Source organism: Sesamum indicum, linkage group LG4 (genome assembly GCF_026168435.1).
Source record: "Sesamum indicum cultivar Baizhima isolate 11 linkage group LG4, ASM2616843v1, whole genome shotgun sequence".
Classification (NCBI taxonomy): Eukaryota; Viridiplantae; Streptophyta; class Magnoliopsida; order Lamiales; family Pedaliaceae; genus Sesamum; species Sesamum indicum.
This window is the reverse complement of record NC_142660.1, coordinates 16,307,298-16,325,559: the sequence shown is the minus strand read 5'-3', so window position 1 is coordinate 16,325,559 and position 18,262 is coordinate 16,307,298. Positions and strand designations below refer to the sequence as shown.

At 33.4% G+C, this 18,262-nt stretch overlaps 3 protein-coding genes and 1 non-coding gene across 4 annotated transcripts; 1 reads left to right on the top strand and 3 right to left on the bottom strand.

Annotated features, from left to right (window-relative positions):
- Window positions 1-2,601: 2,601 nt before the first annotated feature.
- LOC148788512 (uncharacterized) lies at window positions 2,602-4,254 on the bottom strand. Its single transcript, XM_088880113.1, has 2 exons — window positions 4,119-4,254; window positions 2,602-3,056 (listed from the first exon to the last, which is right to left on the bottom strand). Exons 1-2 carry the CDS (start codon window positions 4,252-4,254, stop codon window positions 2,602-2,604), a joined length of 591 nt encoding a protein of 196 aa, XP_088736239.1.
- A 1,068-nt stretch (window positions 4,255-5,322) lies between these two features.
- On the bottom strand, window positions 5,323-6,211 carry MEE60 (maternal effect embryo arrest 60). The gene has a single exon (XM_011078461.3). The coding sequence runs from the start codon at window positions 5,980-5,982 to the stop codon at window positions 5,440-5,442; it is 543 nt and encodes a 180-aa protein (XP_011076763.1). The 5' UTR covers window positions 5,983-6,211; the 3' UTR covers window positions 5,323-5,439.
- Window positions 6,212-7,697: 1,486 nt separating this feature from the next.
- Window positions 7,698-7,769, top strand: TRNAP-AGG (transfer RNA proline (anticodon AGG)). The gene has a single exon. It is a non-coding gene; the product is annotated as a tRNA-Pro (tRNA).
- A 545-nt stretch (window positions 7,770-8,314) lies between these two features.
- LOC105160933 (rop guanine nucleotide exchange factor 5) lies at window positions 8,315-11,921 on the bottom strand. Its single transcript, XM_088880121.1, has 7 exons — window positions 11,320-11,921; window positions 10,868-10,984; window positions 10,544-10,698; window positions 10,321-10,395; window positions 9,946-10,236; window positions 9,123-9,479; window positions 8,315-9,011 (listed from the first exon to the last, which is right to left on the bottom strand). Exons 1-7 carry the CDS (start codon window positions 11,597-11,599, stop codon window positions 8,514-8,516), a joined length of 1,773 nt encoding a protein of 590 aa, XP_088736247.1. The 5' UTR covers window positions 11,600-11,921; the 3' UTR covers window positions 8,315-8,513.
- Window positions 11,922-18,262: the final 6,341 nt, after the last annotated feature.

Genomic DNA, 18,262 nt, shown 5'->3' with positions numbered 1-18,262 from the left:
TACCAATTATTATATGTGCGAATATATTTATATATAATATTTATCGATGTAGAAAAAAAAACGCCCTCTACTCTTTGCTCTATTATTAAATAATAGAGTAAATTACATTGACACGTCTTAAGAATATATTCTAAATACACAAATATTATATACTTTATAAAAAATTATAAATACACTCATATATATTGCTTGCGAAAACACCCCTTATGTAAATTATATAAACACCCTTCAAGAGATTTATCTATAATTTCACAAAAGATAGGTATTTATGTATTTGGATCGATTGCACAAACACCCCTTTAGATATATTACATAAACACCTCTCAAATGATGTATTTATAATTTTGTAAAAGTCAAAAAGTAATTGTGTTTTTGAACTAGTCACACAAACACCTTTTCTAAGATATATTATACGAATACTGCTCATGTAATGTACTTATAATTTTATAAGATATTTTTGTATTTGGAACTAAAGAGGATTGGTGTCGGACATGATTTATTATGTTCTCGGTTGTTCCCAAAAAAGAAAAACACAAAGTGAGAACTTGACATAATGTTTGGTTTTGTTTTTAACTTGTTTTAGGGTATTTTGTGGAGATAGAGAGAGAAAAACAAAGATAAATAAAAATAAGTTAGAGATAGTGTGTATGTTTGGATTTGTTTTTGGAGATAATATAAAATAAGTATGGTATATTTGATGTTGGGTAGTGGGAGACAAAAAGTACTGTTCATTGTCAAATCATGTCTCTTTTGTATATATTTATATATATATATATATGTATAAAAATATATTTAATTTATTTAGTTGTGAATGGATTAAAATAAATTTTATTTTCTAATTATATATGTATGGAAATGTAAAAAAAATAATTTATGTAGATACACTTTTATAAATAATTAAATGCACTCTAGTAATGGATTAACAATATTTTTTGTTAGACGTTCTGTTCGAGGTGATAAATTTAAATATATTATTCAAATAATGTAATATATGAATTAATCGCATAGAATTTTTCTATTATTTTGTATTTTTTAAAATTTTTTAATTATTCCAATGATGTAGAAAATATTATGTACAAAATATTAAGTGGTTAAAATAAAATGTATTTGCATTTAAAAATAAAAAATACAAACATCACCAAAGAAAATATTATACATCTAACATGTATATCAACTCTCTAATGCATCCTTCAATTTTTTATAATTTGAAGATCCACATAATCCAATATTAACTAAATATAATTTATAACTACAGATTCCAATGGTTTGAAAAATATATTTTGGATTAATACGGCGTATTGTCTAATTAAAGTATGACAATGAAACCCTTAAGTCATTGAATGATAAATGACGCACACAATCATGTTCCCGTTAACTTTATAATTAACATATGACAACAAGTGACTGGCTCACATATTCTACAACACCACTAATACTTAAGGACCGTCACGTCGACGTGGTGGAATTCCGGTTGGTCGCCGCGAGCGTGCTGTACTGTCTCCCTCACTATGCGAATGGCCTCCACGGTCGGATTGCACGCCAAAACGACGAATGTAATCTGTCCATGACCCGATCCCACCAACTCCCGAACCCATGTCCAGACTTCTACGTGGCGCTAATGAAATATTGCGCGCCAATCGTGGGCCACCATCCCCACGAGCTACCTGTTCCTCAACATCCCAACTGGCAATATGGGTATGCGTTTGGTGAGTTGGTGCAGTGGATCCCGATATGATAATGGGGGCTTCTTCGCCACCTCTCACAAAACTACGCGGTGGGTTATCTCGGCTATGCCCCCCGTCACTGTGCAACTCAGCTGGCCCAAGCGGTAGTCTAATTGGGCCCCATATCTCGAGCATGCTGGGGTAATGAGGCTCTGGATACTGGTAGTATCGTCTAGCCAACGGGTAGATCTACAACAGGTTCATATTGACAATCAATCAATGAAAAATAAATAGTAATTCGGAATAAATAGTTACTAGGTTGCAATAATTTAATTAAAGCGATAACATGACATACCCGTGTCGTATGTGGTCGTAGCTCATCAGGAAAATCCATACAAAATGTTTCAACATCATAATAAATTCCTGGTATCTGAGTGATTTCGTGGAACTGACGAAATCGCTCTTTCAATTCATAAAATTTCTGACGGACCTGATCTTGTGTGTAATGATACCCAAAATGCCGTCGTAATCCACGAACCCACTGGTTCATGTGTGCCTCCGCACGTCGATCATCTCTCATGGGGACTCGGGTGTTGTCATCCACAATCATCCACATTAAGCGCTGCTCAACATTTAATGTCCAATGCTCCTCCTGTGGAAAGCCAGCCCGTTCCAAGTATCTACGATATGCCATGTCTGCAAAAACTAATCTTAAAGTATAAAATATAAAACATGTATACACCAAGCTGATATCATAATTAAAATCTTATGAACATCTAAATTATATGTCGAACACATTTAAAGGTAGTAAAATAGGCTGAATGTAACGACATTAACCAATTTTGGATCACAATCCTCATTTCGTACTTGTTACACACTAGTCACAAGTTGCACATTAACATTACATTCGGATTGTCTACTTTACGTTTACCAATGCCTAGGTTGGATTATAAGATGCCCACATCTGCATTGCTATGTTGTCGCGGAATATGCGTTGTGCTTCTAGTTCAGTCACGGTAGGATGTTCTCTATGGTAGAATGAATCCATATCGGGAGGAATTTCATCTTCTGGTTCGTTGAAAATAATGTCATCATGACTGAACCTACGGATGAAGTTATGAAGTGTACAACAAGCGATAACTAAATCCACTTGGTGCTGAAGAAGGTAGCTCGGCATCCCCCACTGTAATATTGGAAACCGCTTCTTCAGTACTCCAAAGCAACGCTCAATTACATTTCTTAAACGAGAATGGGCATGGTTAAATAGGTCCTGTGGGGTTCGATATCGGCGACCATGGCCCCTATACTCGGCTAGGTGGTATCGAGTACCTCTGTAAGGCGCAAGAAAACATTGATAGTTTGTAAATCCAGCATCCACTAGATAATACTTGCCTGCAGTACTTCATAAATTATTATCAGCATTGATAATATAAGAATTGCTTCTTTCTTAATAACTATGGAGTATAATGGAACTATGTTAACTTGTTTACTCACCATTTGGAGGAAAAGGGAAATTTTGGTCCTGTGATATAGCATGATTCAAGACACGTGCGTCAGCCGCACTCCCTTCCCACCCAGCATACACGTATGTAAAATTCATATCGAAGTCACAGATAGCCAAAACGTTTTGTGCTAGTCGTCCTTTACGAGATCGATATCGATTTTGATCTATCCGCGGGACCCATGCCAAACAAGTCGAAGTAATTCATCATGCCAAGGTCAACAAGAAGCAAAACCAAATTAAGCATTTTTATCTTAAAATTTTGAAGAATATAACATTTAAGATCAAGATTAGTGAGCGAAAATTAAGATACATACCTTAATAACAAGAAAATGGTAAAGCCAAATGTTAGATGGATGAAAGTACTCGACCAATAATGTGTCAACAATTGCAATGCAATACTTTACTTCGACAGAATAAGCTCAACAGATAGAATGAAAGTGCAAATTGCATAAAGAGTTGTAACACATTATATAGAGAGAGGAGAGTACAATTCACGGGTAAATAGTAATTTCTTTCATTATATCTCCAAGTGACTAAGTGCAGAAAAAGTAAATAGCCGACAAATGTTTCAGAAGAGTACAGAGTATACAGAAATTGACTGAAAAGTTTCTGCAATGATACAAAGCACCACATGCAATGGCAGCAATTATTGATGGAAAAACAGTAGCCATCAATAATTATGAAAAGATTTCACCAACCATTTCTTATATTTGCCATAATTTTCATCTCATGATTCAATATGTTCCTTGGATGCTTGTATCAAGGTCCTCCAAGAGAAATAGCATTCTTAAATTCTAATTGATGCATTCTTTTCAGAAAGCAGGTCTCCTACATCACCAAATTAACGTTGAAGTTAGCACCATTCCAAATACTTGTTATCCATCTACTACTGTTATGATATTTACTGTAAGAAAATCCACAGAGCGATTCCTTTAGAATATGGAACATACCAGGCTTCGCAAATTGGCAAACTGAAAAGTTTTTTAGATCAACACGCTTCACTAACAAAGAGGCGCTCTTTATTTGGTCTTCAGTTGCTCGAGGTGCCATGGGATTTGTATCAGTGTGAAGCTGTAGATCCACCATATTGTTTTTAATTCTAAATTCTTCAGTTAAGAAATTAGTGAAGTTAAAAAGTTACTCTTACCTCTTCAACAGGTCTGATATCATCAGAATATGGAAGATATATCATATGCATTGCAGGTGGTTTAATAAAATTTCATCAACAGCACGCTGCCTATGAAAACGGCTGGAATCTCCATCATTGCATTTATGGCAACGGCGAAATAGAGGTTGAAGTTGAGGTTCTCAACATTGAGTTGAACCCCATAATACACGAAACCAATCCCAAAACCTGTGAGCATGACCATGGACATCCTCTTGGCAGCCCATCTAGTATTCCACAGTTTCTCAATGGTGGAGGTGTTATTTTCTCCTTCACTTGCAACCAAGTTTTTCTCATTGCCAGATGGTTCTAGGAGAGAGATATTTAGAGGCAATTCCTTCCCATTGATTCTTGCATATCTTTTCAACACTTCAAGAGCTTCCTCACTTCGACCTCTGCGAAGAAGCCACCTTGGGGACTCTGATACAAAGGGTAGAAGTATAAAGATTGAGTAAACAAGAGGGATAAATGAGATAATCTTGTACAAGTTTCTCCAGCAAGTTCTGGTTGGATAAGCAATCAAGGGAATTGAAAGGAACCCTGCTGCAAAGAAGAAAAACCCTTTTCACTTCTTGAAACCCTTTTCTCTATTTGGAGAAAAATGGGCTGAAAAACAAAGATAATCATCCAATTTGTGCGATTTCTGCGAGGAAAGCCGATGAAGGAAGACGATGAACAGAGGTATAGATCTGAAGAAGAAGGAAGACGATGAACAGAGGTGAAGGGCGATTTCTGCGAGTATCGATCTGAAGAAGAAGGAAGACGATGAACAGAGGGGCGATTTCTGCGAGGAAAGCCGATGTCTGCGATAGAGGAAAGAGAAGAGGAAAGAGAAAATGTACGGCTGTAAATAAAAAAGTCAGTTTTGTTCCCCATATTTTTACAAAAACAACTAAAAATAAAATAGAAATGGGTAAAACAATGCATGCCAAACATTACATTGTTTTTGGGCCATCTCTGAGATGGCCCAAAAACGAACCCAAACAAAGTGAGAATGTTCCCAATAACATTAAAAAGGAAAATATAGGCCAGAAACATATTCCAAAGCCATTTCCTCATACAACAGATTCAATTCTCGTTTTCAAAAAAAAATTACTACACAATTCCTAACGGGTAAAAGCATAGAACACAGTACAAACATAAATGAAAAGCCCAGAAGGCACCAGAATGAGCAGAGGCACCACCGCCCCATACCCGTGCCCGTTTCCGCCACACCCCAGCATCCCCAGCTTGATCTGCACCACATTCACCAACGCCAGCATCAGGAACACCGACCCGCACACCGAACCCACCGCCGACACCACGTACCCGACCCGAAGCGCCGTCTGGTTCACGTGGGCAAGGTCGAACACCCACAGGGCCCGGTTGCTGTAGTGGGCAGCCCCACGGGATAGCCTGAGGGCCTGTTTCAGCCCCAGCGCCACCAGGCTTGAGAAGAGGAAGCAGCTGAAGGAGTAGACGTGGAAGGCGACCAGATCCTCCGCGACTTTCGGCCCCGGCGAGCAGCCGGGCTGTTGGATGGGGTCGATTAGGCTGTTGCTCGGGTCGGTGGGGTTCCAGGCCAGCCCGATGAAGACGGCGAGAGTGAAAAGGGAGTTGACATTGACGATCCCGTCCAGCGCCGTGATGTGGATGCTGGTGGCTGGCATTTCGGGCGGCGGAGATTGGTCGGAGAATTGGGATCGGTCGGCGTTTCTTTTTTACTTACTGCTGCTAGTGCTAGGGGTGTGTGCGTGTAGGCAGATGCGTAACTTGAATGTACAGCAAGGTCAAAATGGTAAATTTGAGAAAGCGGGTCTTCTGCTTTTCGGACAAAGAGATGCCCATGAAATCTTGGGCAGTAATGGTTTATGCGTTAGTTTTACATGGAATTTTTCTTATGGGATCATTACATTTATTCTTCCAATTAATAATCAATTTATACAAACTATTCATATTTTTTTATAATTATAACATTATTCATGACAGTTAAAATAATATAGATAGTTATATAATGATGTCGATATTTTCGATGAGTCTATATGTAATTATTTAAAAAATATGAATAATTTTGTAAACAGAGGGTAGGTTATAGGGTGTAAATGAATTATTCTATTTTTTTTATTCTAAATCCGGAGTTCATTTTTATAGTTCAAATAACAGTTTTATGTAGTGTGTTTATATTAAATGGAATAGAACATACCATAAAATTTGGAGTAGAAAATTTATTTCAAAATTAAGGAATTTATAATTTATATTTTGTTATTAAGTGAGAGCATTATTTTAAGAAATAAATGTTCTAAAATTTATTAACAGTTTTCTTATTTATTTACAATTTTTTGTTAAGAGTATTTAGAAAATTTGTTGTTGAAATTTATATTTTTTGGTTTATTCTCTTTGAAATTTGAAGAAAAATAGAAAAAATTGGTGTATTAGATTATAATTTAAAAATATCATAAAATGGGAGGAAAATAGCAATTTTTTTCACTTTAAATGAAATTTTCATTAAATTTAACGAAAAAATTAATGAAAATCCCAAAGTGCAAAAAAGTTAAAATTTGATGACCAAAATTGCAATTTTAAATTATTTGAGGACCAAAAATTGTATATGACTATATTTGAGGACAAAAAATACATTTATTCCTATTTTTTAAAATTTTAAATTAATCAACTATTTTTTACTTCATTTATTTTGGCCTTCCATAACTACTTGTTGGTAGTTATTTCTTTTGTCTCATGCATTTTTTTTTAATTTCTCCAACATTTAATGTATCTTTGTTTTCAATATTCTTTATAAATCAAAATATTTATATTAATTTATTATCTTGCATATATATATATATTATGTTTAGGTACTTTTTTATTTATAAAAATTAAATAATATAATTTTTATATAATTCAAAAAATTATGCATATACGTAAAATGCGCCACACCTACTAGTTGTTTAATAAATTTGTTTTGTCCCGATGTTATAAAGTATATTGGTTTAGCTTAACATTTTTGTACTTGTTATTTGCCAATAAAGTTACTTTTTAACAAATAATAAAGTTTAATTTAATTCTTATATTTATTTAAAATATTTATCATTTATTTTTGATCATACAACTTATTTCATAGTATAAAAATAATATCAGGTAATATAGCGAATAAAATAGAAAAAGTTCAACATTATTAAAATTGAGAAAAATGTAAATTTAAGTCATAGAATTATTCAAATTTTTTTGAGAAACTAAATATCAACTTGTGCAGATTTGAAGAATAAATTGAGGAATGATAAGTTCGGATTAAAATTATCATAATAACAATAAAATAGTTCAAATAAAATTTATTTATAAAAAAAACACCAAAGTAGTTAGAAGAGAATCTAGGCTTGGGTAGCAGTAAGGGCATTTGGTCTAGTGGTATGATTCTCGCTTAGGGTGCGAGAGGTCCCGAGTTCAATTCTCGGAATGCCCCTTTCTGTGTTCTGCCTTTTCTTTTTTTCCTTCCGTCTCAGTTATTGCAATGCTTCATTTTGTATCAATTTGAGATCTGCACTTCTTGTTTAGCATTTGGCTAAATTACACTTATAATTACTTTACATTTGACATAATTATAAATAATAACTTATTATTTAAAAATTATAAATATTCTTTTAAATTAAAAATGATTATGTAGTTCCTAGAGGTGAATGGACATTGTTAATTTACCCTTATTGAAATTTTTGAAAAGTTATTAAAAAATTTGAGGGTGGGTAAAATAAATAATTCATAGAAAAATATTAATCTGTAAAAATATTTTAAAAAAGATCTAAAATTATAATTTATAATGCAGAAAGACAGTTTGGTCAGTTCACCACAAAAACTTGATGGAAATTTAACAGAGGGAAACGAAACGAGCTTGTTGCCAGACCGAACTTTAATATCAGGAGGATATTTGACGATGAGATACTTATAATTATGTCAAATTTGAGAGGAGGTAACGATAATTTCCTCTTCAATATTAATCTAGAATACACAATGTATAGAGCACAGCTATTGGATTGGTGGGCATAAATATTTTTGCCCATAGGTCAAAGTTACAAACTGGTCAAGTTCAATAATATAACCATCGATCGCTCAACTAATAAATCAAATGAACATACAACTGAAACAACACATCCTCATTTCTATGAGCATAATGTAAGAAGCCAAGAACCATTTGCGGTGTGTTGTTCCCCAACTACCGGTCTATTTGCCGTGGCCTAGACTCCCTATGGATCGACGATTGCTCCTTCTCTTCCATGCTCAGACGGGATGTCGTCCCTTCCGTAATTCTGATTGAAATTGAACCCAGACCTTCAAGAATGTTGCTGCACGTCCTCACCTTTGCATCGCCACTGAGATAATTCGTGAGGACTCTTTTAACACCTAGGCCACGACGTGGAAGCTTGTTGCTGTTGCTGCCCAGAAATGGAGTCCTCTCTGCTTTGGCAGGGCTTCTCAGTGGAGCGGGGGAAAAGTTGGGCGTTGTCTGTGCTGTCCGGTAGGGAGTGCCCGAGACGGGCACCTGAAATGGGACTGGTACCTTTTTGTGAGACATCAAACTCACTGATGAGAGTTTGTCGGATTGCTTGTTTATGTCGTCGACATAGAGTAAATCCTCAATTCGTGCCAGGATATTGAATGCCAAACTCTCCAAGACTCTGGAATAGCTCTCCAGAATGGATTTTCCAATGTCCTGAAGAGATTCAAGAACACAAAACCATATTAAAAGCACAGATTACCAGAGAATAGATTTGAGAAATGGATTACGTTGTAGAAGAAAATTAGACTTTGTGTAGGTATCAACCTTGTTGCACTGTATTTTGCTGGTATCTAATGTGGTCTGTGTGAGACCTGGGAACCGCTGTTTCAAGCAATGCAGGAGGGTATCGGCTCGTTCCGCAAGCAATTCCCTCTTGTCTCCGTCTAACATCAGATCCCTGACGATTTCCCAAGACGATTTGGCTACAGAACGGTTTGGATGAGGTGGCGGTTTCAGATGCTGCCTTCTGCGCCACACGTATATTGCTGCCTCCACCCGATTTGCTATCTCCAAAGCGACATGTTCGGAAGACAGATCAAGGCAATCAAGCAAGCACTCGGAGGAGAAATGTTCTGAAGTGATGTAACGGTAGATGACATCCCCCAGACATGCTCTCCCGTTCTAAAATTTGCATAACATTTCAAAGTCAAATCAACTTTGTAGTACTGTAGTATAGTAAGTGAATGCTAGAAAAAACATAACATCTGTTAACAATCAGTAAGACATGTTCACAAGAGAAGACAATGAAAATGCCTACGAGCAGAGAGAAATCAGCAGCATTGCTAAACTAAATTAGAAATTGCATGTCAGCTACTTAAAACAACCATTTTTAAACCTTATCCGGTTCAGTAATTTATTTCATAATATTGTAATTGATGCAATTCCTTAAAGACATGACAAAAACTTTCCATACGAAAGCAGGAAACATATATGTCTTAATAGCATTGCAGCAGCATCCCAATATTTATAGCATGTTTCCAAGTCGATAAGAGGTCACGAAACCATATCTAAGTAAATCATTCGATCCTCTGTCTTAATCCACCTTTTGATTTTGTGGTATTAAATGTTAATTTTGACGACATCAAACCTTTGGAAGAGTTTCCAAGTATGAGTCTGGAACTTCCATCTCAGCCAAAGCAATGCTGTTAATAGCCATAGCAGCTTTAAGAATTTGACTTGCGCATTCACGCTTGTAACTTAATTGCTTTCTCGTGCCCTCAGAAAGACCGCCAGAAGGGACACGTGGCACCGGCAGCCACCATTTGTCATCCTGCCGTTGAATAGCTTTCTGGAAAGATACTGATCCGTCAGCCTCCGGTGCTATTACACCCTGATCAACATACCAGAACTCAGTTTCTGTAAATCCGTCGAGTATTTCCTGCAATATACAAGAATAGGAAGTAAGATCGACTCATAAGAGCAATAGTAGGCCAACCAAGAAAGAGACGCAATTAAATCTTACTAGTAGCATGTTGTCAAGTTTACGCAGAGCCGGGAGATTAATAATTAGATCTGATCTTGGACGAGAACTCATCACCTAAAGACAGAAAACTTGTAACGATCCATAAGAAAAGTACCCGTAATTCAAATTCATTTTCTGGTTTCTGTCATTGAGGATTTCAGAAACTTAGTAGGATATATGCTGCAAAAAACTAATTTCTATCTACAAATCCAACAAGAACTACCTCAAGCCTACTCCCATCAGGGAACGTTTGCCAAGATGGTATCAATTCGACGATATAATCACTCACGCAAAGAAGCCACTCCATCTCTCTTCTCCACATTGTCTTCTTTTCAGGCGGCAATGGTTCCAACCTCCACAGTTGCCCAAACACAGTAGCTACAACCGAAACATTCCCGTATATCATATAGCGCAGATTGATAGAGCCAAAACAAAAAAAAAAAGATAGATTTCTCATATAATAAGAGCATAAAAGCTAGTTCTTGAACACTTCAAACACAAACTCACAACAGAGAACTTGACAAAATGAGAGGAATTTGATCTATACCGCATAGATTGGTGATGGCATTTGAAATGGCCAATGCTGGGCAGACCCCTTTACCACTTCCAGACATGTCTTCACCAAGCAACAGCTTTGCAAACCGCTCTTTCATCATCTCCATTTCTGTTAAGATTAAAAGGGTCAAAAATACCATGGAAAGTTTTTAGCCCTTTCAGTTTTCTTTTCAGGATCAAAATTGTTACCAAGATAAACGACAAAAATTCGCACATTATCAAAGACTCGAACATTTTGTGCCAACCATACTCAAACTAAAAATCTTCATCGATAACATAATAAAACCACCATAACTACCAAAAACAACAAAAGAAAATCAACATTTCTACCCGTGTACTGTGTGTTTTTCTTTAAATTTCCGTTTCTCTTTTAAGCTTTGATATTTTCTCTTAATCCTTTTCCTTTTCTTGGGCTGGAAAAGGATAATCGAACTCCGAACTAACCTGAAACATTTGAACCGTGCTTCTTCAACTTAGAATCATCATCACAACTCTCAACATTCAACGTGGACTTGCGTTTTCCTTCAGACCCATCATTTCCCAAACAATTTGCAGCTTTCCCGATAGGCCAACCCAACTGAGCAGAAGAAGAATTATCGGAACCCGATCTGCTGTCGCAACTACTGCTCCGGCTGCTCTTCCTCGACTCCGTCACCGAATCATCACTAACCAACTCAGCCCCATCTTTCATCTCGCTCCTTTCAGTCTCAGCTACACTTTCCATTTCAACACCAAAAATATTACTCAAAAGGGATCACTTCAATTCAAGAAAAGACAAGGACTCAGCTGGATTTTTGCTGTTCCAAAAATGTGTCCGTCAAACGCCATTAAAGCTTCAATCCTCACTGCTGCCAAAGCTTTGAAGATGAAAATGCAGACTTTAAAAGGGTTTGAAAGGCGACATAACGTCGATTGTTCTCCGGGCGCACCCGTTGTTGTATCCTCTGTGAGTGTGTGGGCTGTGGGGGGTACTGCAGATTTGATTTTCAAAGTTTGAAGGTAACTGCCAAGTGCCTAAAGGCCAACGTCTACTTTGGTAGTCCCCCATTCAAAATAACAATAATATAGTGAAAAGGGATGCTTAGCCGACTAGCCGTAGGCGTAGCGGTGACGGGCAAGTCAATGTTTCTCGAATTTACTGTTTTACCCTTCTTGTTTTGTACCCAAATGGAAATAAAAAATAAATAAATAAAGGGTTTTCAAATTTTAAATAATAAATTTTATATTATGTTTTCGTCTTCAATTTTTAATCTTTGAAACAGTAATTAAAGTGAAAATATATTGATTCTACTGCACAATTCAGTATAAAACACAATCTCATTAAATAATTTTAGATATATTCTCGTTCACAAGAAAACATATATACATTTTTCACTGAAAATAAAAATACAAACAGTTAAAATTTGAACATTAAAATAGTAATTAAAGGTGAAACATGTATGTTTATACGTATTCACATTTAAAATGTATTAATTTAATATCATAATTCAATATAAAATATATATATATATTTTTAACTAATCTAGATATATTCTCATTTCAAATAAAAATTTATAAAAATAAAATTAAAACCACATATTTTTTTCCTAAAAATTAAAAGAATGAAGAACACAAACAATATCAAATCAATTCGAATTTGATTTTTTATATTACCGAATATTGATGAATTTTAAATTTTTTTTTAATTCACTGTCATTTAAAATTATAAATTTTTGGGTTGTGATTTCTCCAATCTTATTTTTACATAATGCATTTTATGTGCTATTGTTTTGAAATTTAATGATCTAATTAATCTTTGAGATAGTAGTCGATAATTAAGTCGTGTTATCGACATTTAATTCTCAATTATTGTAAGTAGCACATTATATAATCTATTAATACCTTATGATGTATCATAAAAAATGGATAAATGGTCACACATCAAAATTTGAAATTTTACATAAAGACCCCTAACTTTTTATTATCGTCAAAACAGACTAAGATTTACGTACTTTATTTTTGGGTTAGGCCGAATTTGAATTTAATTGGATATGTATGGACTCATGATGACCACTTAATCATTTTTAGATTAGTGGTTCATGTGAAAATCGTACAACTCCAAAAAAAATCTATAAAAATTAATCTTTCATGCCTCAAGTGCAACTTTTTTCTTTTTTGAAACGGTGATTACATATTATATTAATACTAATAAACTGACAAAACAGTACGATAAATTGATGTTACATAAATAAAATCCATTACAATAAACTCACATTAAATTTGACAAATACCCACACGTCCGGTAGACTCGAGTCCATGATCTCAAATTTGTTCACTAGAGTTCCGTCTTAATTACTAGGATAAGACATCATTGGTCCCTAAGTGCAACTTTTGCAACCTCATATTCTCTTCATATTTTCTGTTTTTATGACTTTACTGACTTAAGCATTGGAGGATTATAATCAGAGCTGTATGAGTGGTTTTCATGGTTTCTTGCCATGCTGGTCACATTTTTTATATTCCAAACTTAACTAAATATACTTGATTGGTTTTTTATTTGGAACTGATCTCGGTGAATTTTTCACACGTCACCTTATAATAATAATATTGATTAAAAAAAAAAAGAAAAGAAACATAACATTAGCGTCACAAAATTCAACCCAAAATAATTCCAAGTACTAGACTCCTATATTAACATGATCTTAATCTGGCCACTAAGTGTCAAAAATTAGGTCATATGGATTCTACACAAGTAATAAAGAAGAAAGAAAGACAAAGGAAGGAACAAATTAATGGTCTTTGAAGTACATTAGATATAACTCAGTTATAATTTATCGATGCCTAAGTGATTAAGACCGGATCGAGGGTAAATCTAGTGTAACTAGTACGTGAACAATATTAAATAATGGCAACTTGCTCTGAGTTATTTACAGTTTAAATCCACTTGAATCAGTCACATCAGAATGACGTGAATAACTGTAAATCGTAAATCAAGAGTACATAATATGACTGGAATATAAAATGACATCATCGGATCTATTTGAAATAGGTTTATAAGATTTCTGGTATTTTTTCACATACAAAAAAATATTTAAAATAGATTAAAGAAAAAAGAAGAAGAAGAAGAAGAAGAGGAAGAACTAAGTGATAAAAGCAAGAGTATGTGGTGTGCATGAGAGGTGAAAGGAGTAGTTGGGAATTGCATGTTGGTTAGTAACAGCAACCACTTGAAGCAAGGATGGATATTTTATTTAATGGGAGCGCCATTTTGCACAAGACTCAACTCCACCCCTTGCTGTCTTGCATACTCACGGAAGGGACATGGCTATGCATTTATATTTGGGCAAAATTTGAATATTTTTCCGAACATAATTAAAAATATTCTCTCGTTGTTTATAAAGATATAAGTATATTTTAAAATAAAAAATAATTATATAGTCCATAAATGGTGAGATGAATATTTTTTTTAAAAAAATAGAGCGTTTGAACAAATATAAAAAAATTTGTCCATAAAAGTATTTTAGAAAAAATATATAAAATATTAATTCATAATTAAAATGATTATTTTTTCAGTTCACCATAAAAATTTGATGACAATATAACGGAGACTAACGAAATGTGTTCGTTGTTAGACATACGTTAAAATCATTGGAGGAGGGGGTACTTGCAATTTACCATACAAGGAAAAGATATTTATAGTTATACTAAATTTTAAAAGAACTGGTTCTAATTTACCCCTCATATTTATAAATGGACAAAATGCATTTTCCTTCCTATTATTTTAGGGGGTGATACCTTTGGTTTACTCCAATTTCAATTTTACATGAGGGCAATAAATTTACAAAAGTTGCATATTTGGTTCAATTTTCATCCAAAAATGTCAATTTTTCCACATAAATGGGGGGGGGGGGGGGGGGCGGGTTGTGCGCTGAGTATGTGCAACTCATATTATTTTCTTTACTACTTTACTAATAACAACAAATAATTTCTTTTTTTTTTTTTGAATAAATCGAGTGCTTGATTAACACGATCGAATATTTTTTTCTACTTTAATAACTTCAGATAATAAGTGATGCAAGTGAAAAATCACTTATTTGGATACATACAACTTGAGATTTTTGGGCCTAGTCTTTTACAAGTATAGAAGAAGGGAACTATAAAAAATACGTTAGCACTCTGACGCTTAACTTAGTAAATAATGATGGAAATAAGAATTAAACTAAAAAATCATAATTTGAGACGATAACTCAATGTAAAAGTGCTTTGAGTAATAATGTTTCTGTGCGTGTTAATCTTAAAAAAACGTTACATGTTACTGAGGAGAGGAGGTCCTTTTTATAGCCTTCGTCCCCTGCTGGTGAGAGAGTTTGACCCCCTTGGGACTCGGGTTTGTTGGAGAAGATAGATTCTACTTTCTATGGGGGTATTTCTTATCCGTGTGTTTGAAGATTTATCTCCTTACATGTAGGATTCACTTTCTGAATAGGGTTCCCCACCTTCTCTTGGAGACGGTTATGGGCGACTAACCACTCTTCTTAGATCTTCAATCTTTTGTCGCGGCAACGAATTCTCATTTTTTCAAGTTGTTTAATCAAGATTCGTCCAAAAATGCCCTTTAAATTTTCTCGTAGGGTTGACATGGCTGCCATGCAAGTAGTCCTAATGAGCTTCCAACAAGCCTTCCTAGGCCTCCATGAGCTTCTTGGTATATTGGACCTCCTCGAGGGGTTGAGGGTTGAAACACCTTTACCCTTAGATCGAGTGGTTAGTCCTTCGATCGAGTGGGGCATTTAAAATAATAACAAAACAAGATCTAAGGAGTGAGAAAATAATAAAAGGTAGATCTTTTAACTCCCCTCAAGATCTAATGGAGCTCGCGCACATGGTGTTTTTATTAGAAATTTAATGAAATTAAGACTTGGAACTAAAACTACAAATTCTTTAGAGTTATGAGATACAATATGACGAGTTAAAAAATAATAGAGGCAAGATCACAAATAACTAATTTGTTGGACGTAAAATGCAATTTTCAGCTATATATATAGGTAATAATATTACATTAATAATCTAAAAAAAGGTCAAACTTAAAAATATTTATTAAAAACAATTCCAAACAACAAGAAAGTGTAGCCTTTTTTAGGGTGGCTGTTCTACGTTTTGCATGCTTAATTAGTGTCTTAGACCAATATTATAACATAATTATTGTGACTATCTTATAATTAATAATTTGCGTCGAGCTACCACTCATATTCTTACTTTTCTTGCCTGAAAATATGGTAGCATAGACTCTATAATTTGCGTATTATTTGATTTTGACCTAGGTATTACAAGTTAATTGTCATTAATTAATCATTAATACTGCTTAATTAAGCAACTGGACTTTCTATCCCCATTCGTTCGGGTTTTTCTGAATAAATTATATTGCACGTAAAATGTTTTTTAATTAATGTTTCAAGACTAGGAGAAAATTAAGCATCGGGAATATGAAAGGGTTTTGAGTTAATAGAGGAAAAACATTCCATGTTTTTCGAGGAGAATGATGAATTAATACTTTTCAAATTATTATTTCATTATCAATGATTATGGGTTAACAATTAGGATAAATCATACTTTTATATCTGAATTATGCTTGTTTTTACACTTTATTATTTAATTTATTTTTTTAATTTACCATCTTGACTTTGCAAAATTTGTATTTTCCATACATGTTCATTTTCTTGTTGATTTGTTTGCCAAAAAAATTCACATGTGGTGTACATGTGAAAAATATTACATCATGTTGCCCTTAACCGTCGCATACGCACTACATGTGATCTTTTTTCTGACAAAAAAATCATTCAGAAACGGCCGTATATGGCAAATTGCAAATTTCACAAATTTTGAGATGATAAGTTGACATAAAAAAAAAAAGTTTAGATGAAAAAGTGTATGATGTGTATAGTTCGGATGACAAAATGTAATTTTATCCTAATAGTTATGATAAATCAATACTATCAAATTAGTATAAAAATTTAAATTTTGACCACGATAAGATCAATATTTATAATGATTTTAGACATAGAAAAAATATTTAATATAATTATTAGCTATGATCAAAATATTCACTATAATCTTTAGTTATAACCAATATTCCCATTTGTTAAAATAGTGGCTAATAATAGTTGCAAAACCGTAATTTATTATTATTTGCCAATTAATTACCACAAATGATTAACTAAGTAGATGCATATTAATGTGAGAAATTCCTATAATAAACTTCAAAAAGGGAAATATGGAGTGTAAAAGGTCTCGTGTATAAATTTAAAGTCATGAATTTAACTCAGTATTTGTTTTATAATATAAATTTATTGTAATGTATATTTGTTTTATTTATTATGAGTTTATTATAATGTGAATTTATTATAAAGTTTTATTTAATTTACCTCTTTGTGATATTGATAAATGAGTAAATTACCCCCTATAGAAAAATAATAGTAATTTACCCCTTTGTGTTTTTTAAAATGAAACAATTTAACGCCAAGTCTAAGGAGATAGATTGCTTCATTTTGAAAAACACAAAGGGGCAAAATTGCTGCACTTTTAAAAATACAAACAGATAAATTGCTATTTTTTTTTTCATATGGGGTAATTTGCTTATTTGAAATATCACAAGGGGGTTGTTTGAATTTTTCTCATTTATTAGAATATCGGTTTATTAATCGAATCGTTTTATTTATTAATTTACTAAAATTGATGAAATTATGTGATTATTTTTTTTATTAAAACAAAAAAACCAAAAAAATTACAAATGGTGAAACGGCTACTTGTGGATTCATAAAAATGCAAATGGGTAAATGCTACATTTGGTCCCTTAATTTTTTTTTAGTATCACTTTTAATCACTAAAGTTCATTTCTTGACTTTAACATCCTTAAATTATAGTTTTTGTCTCGGTTTGGTCCCTCTGACCATCTTCCGGTGAAACTCTGGCCGGATTTTGACTATTTAGAGGGTAAAATAGTCAATAAGTTTGATTTTATCACTTTAGTCCCTTAAGTTAGTAAAATTATCAAATTAGTTATTTTTTTAAACAAAAAATAACTGTTTTATATTTTTTATGCTGATATGTTGTAATTATCTTAAGAAAATAATGAAAATTTTGAATTTTTGTGAATATAATAATAATATATTGCTTAACTTAAAATAAACAGTCTCTTTTTTTTAACAATAGTTAAAAAAACTAAAATTATAAATAAGTTTTATAAAACTTATATAATTAAAAAATATAATAAAAAATTTAAGTCTGTAATTTTTTATTTTAAGAGTTAAAGATAAGTTTAAAAACTTAAACCTTAACAAAGATAGATTATACTTTTTAACTATATTATTTGGTAGATTTCATATGCGTATAATTCATTTTTAGAGGTTTT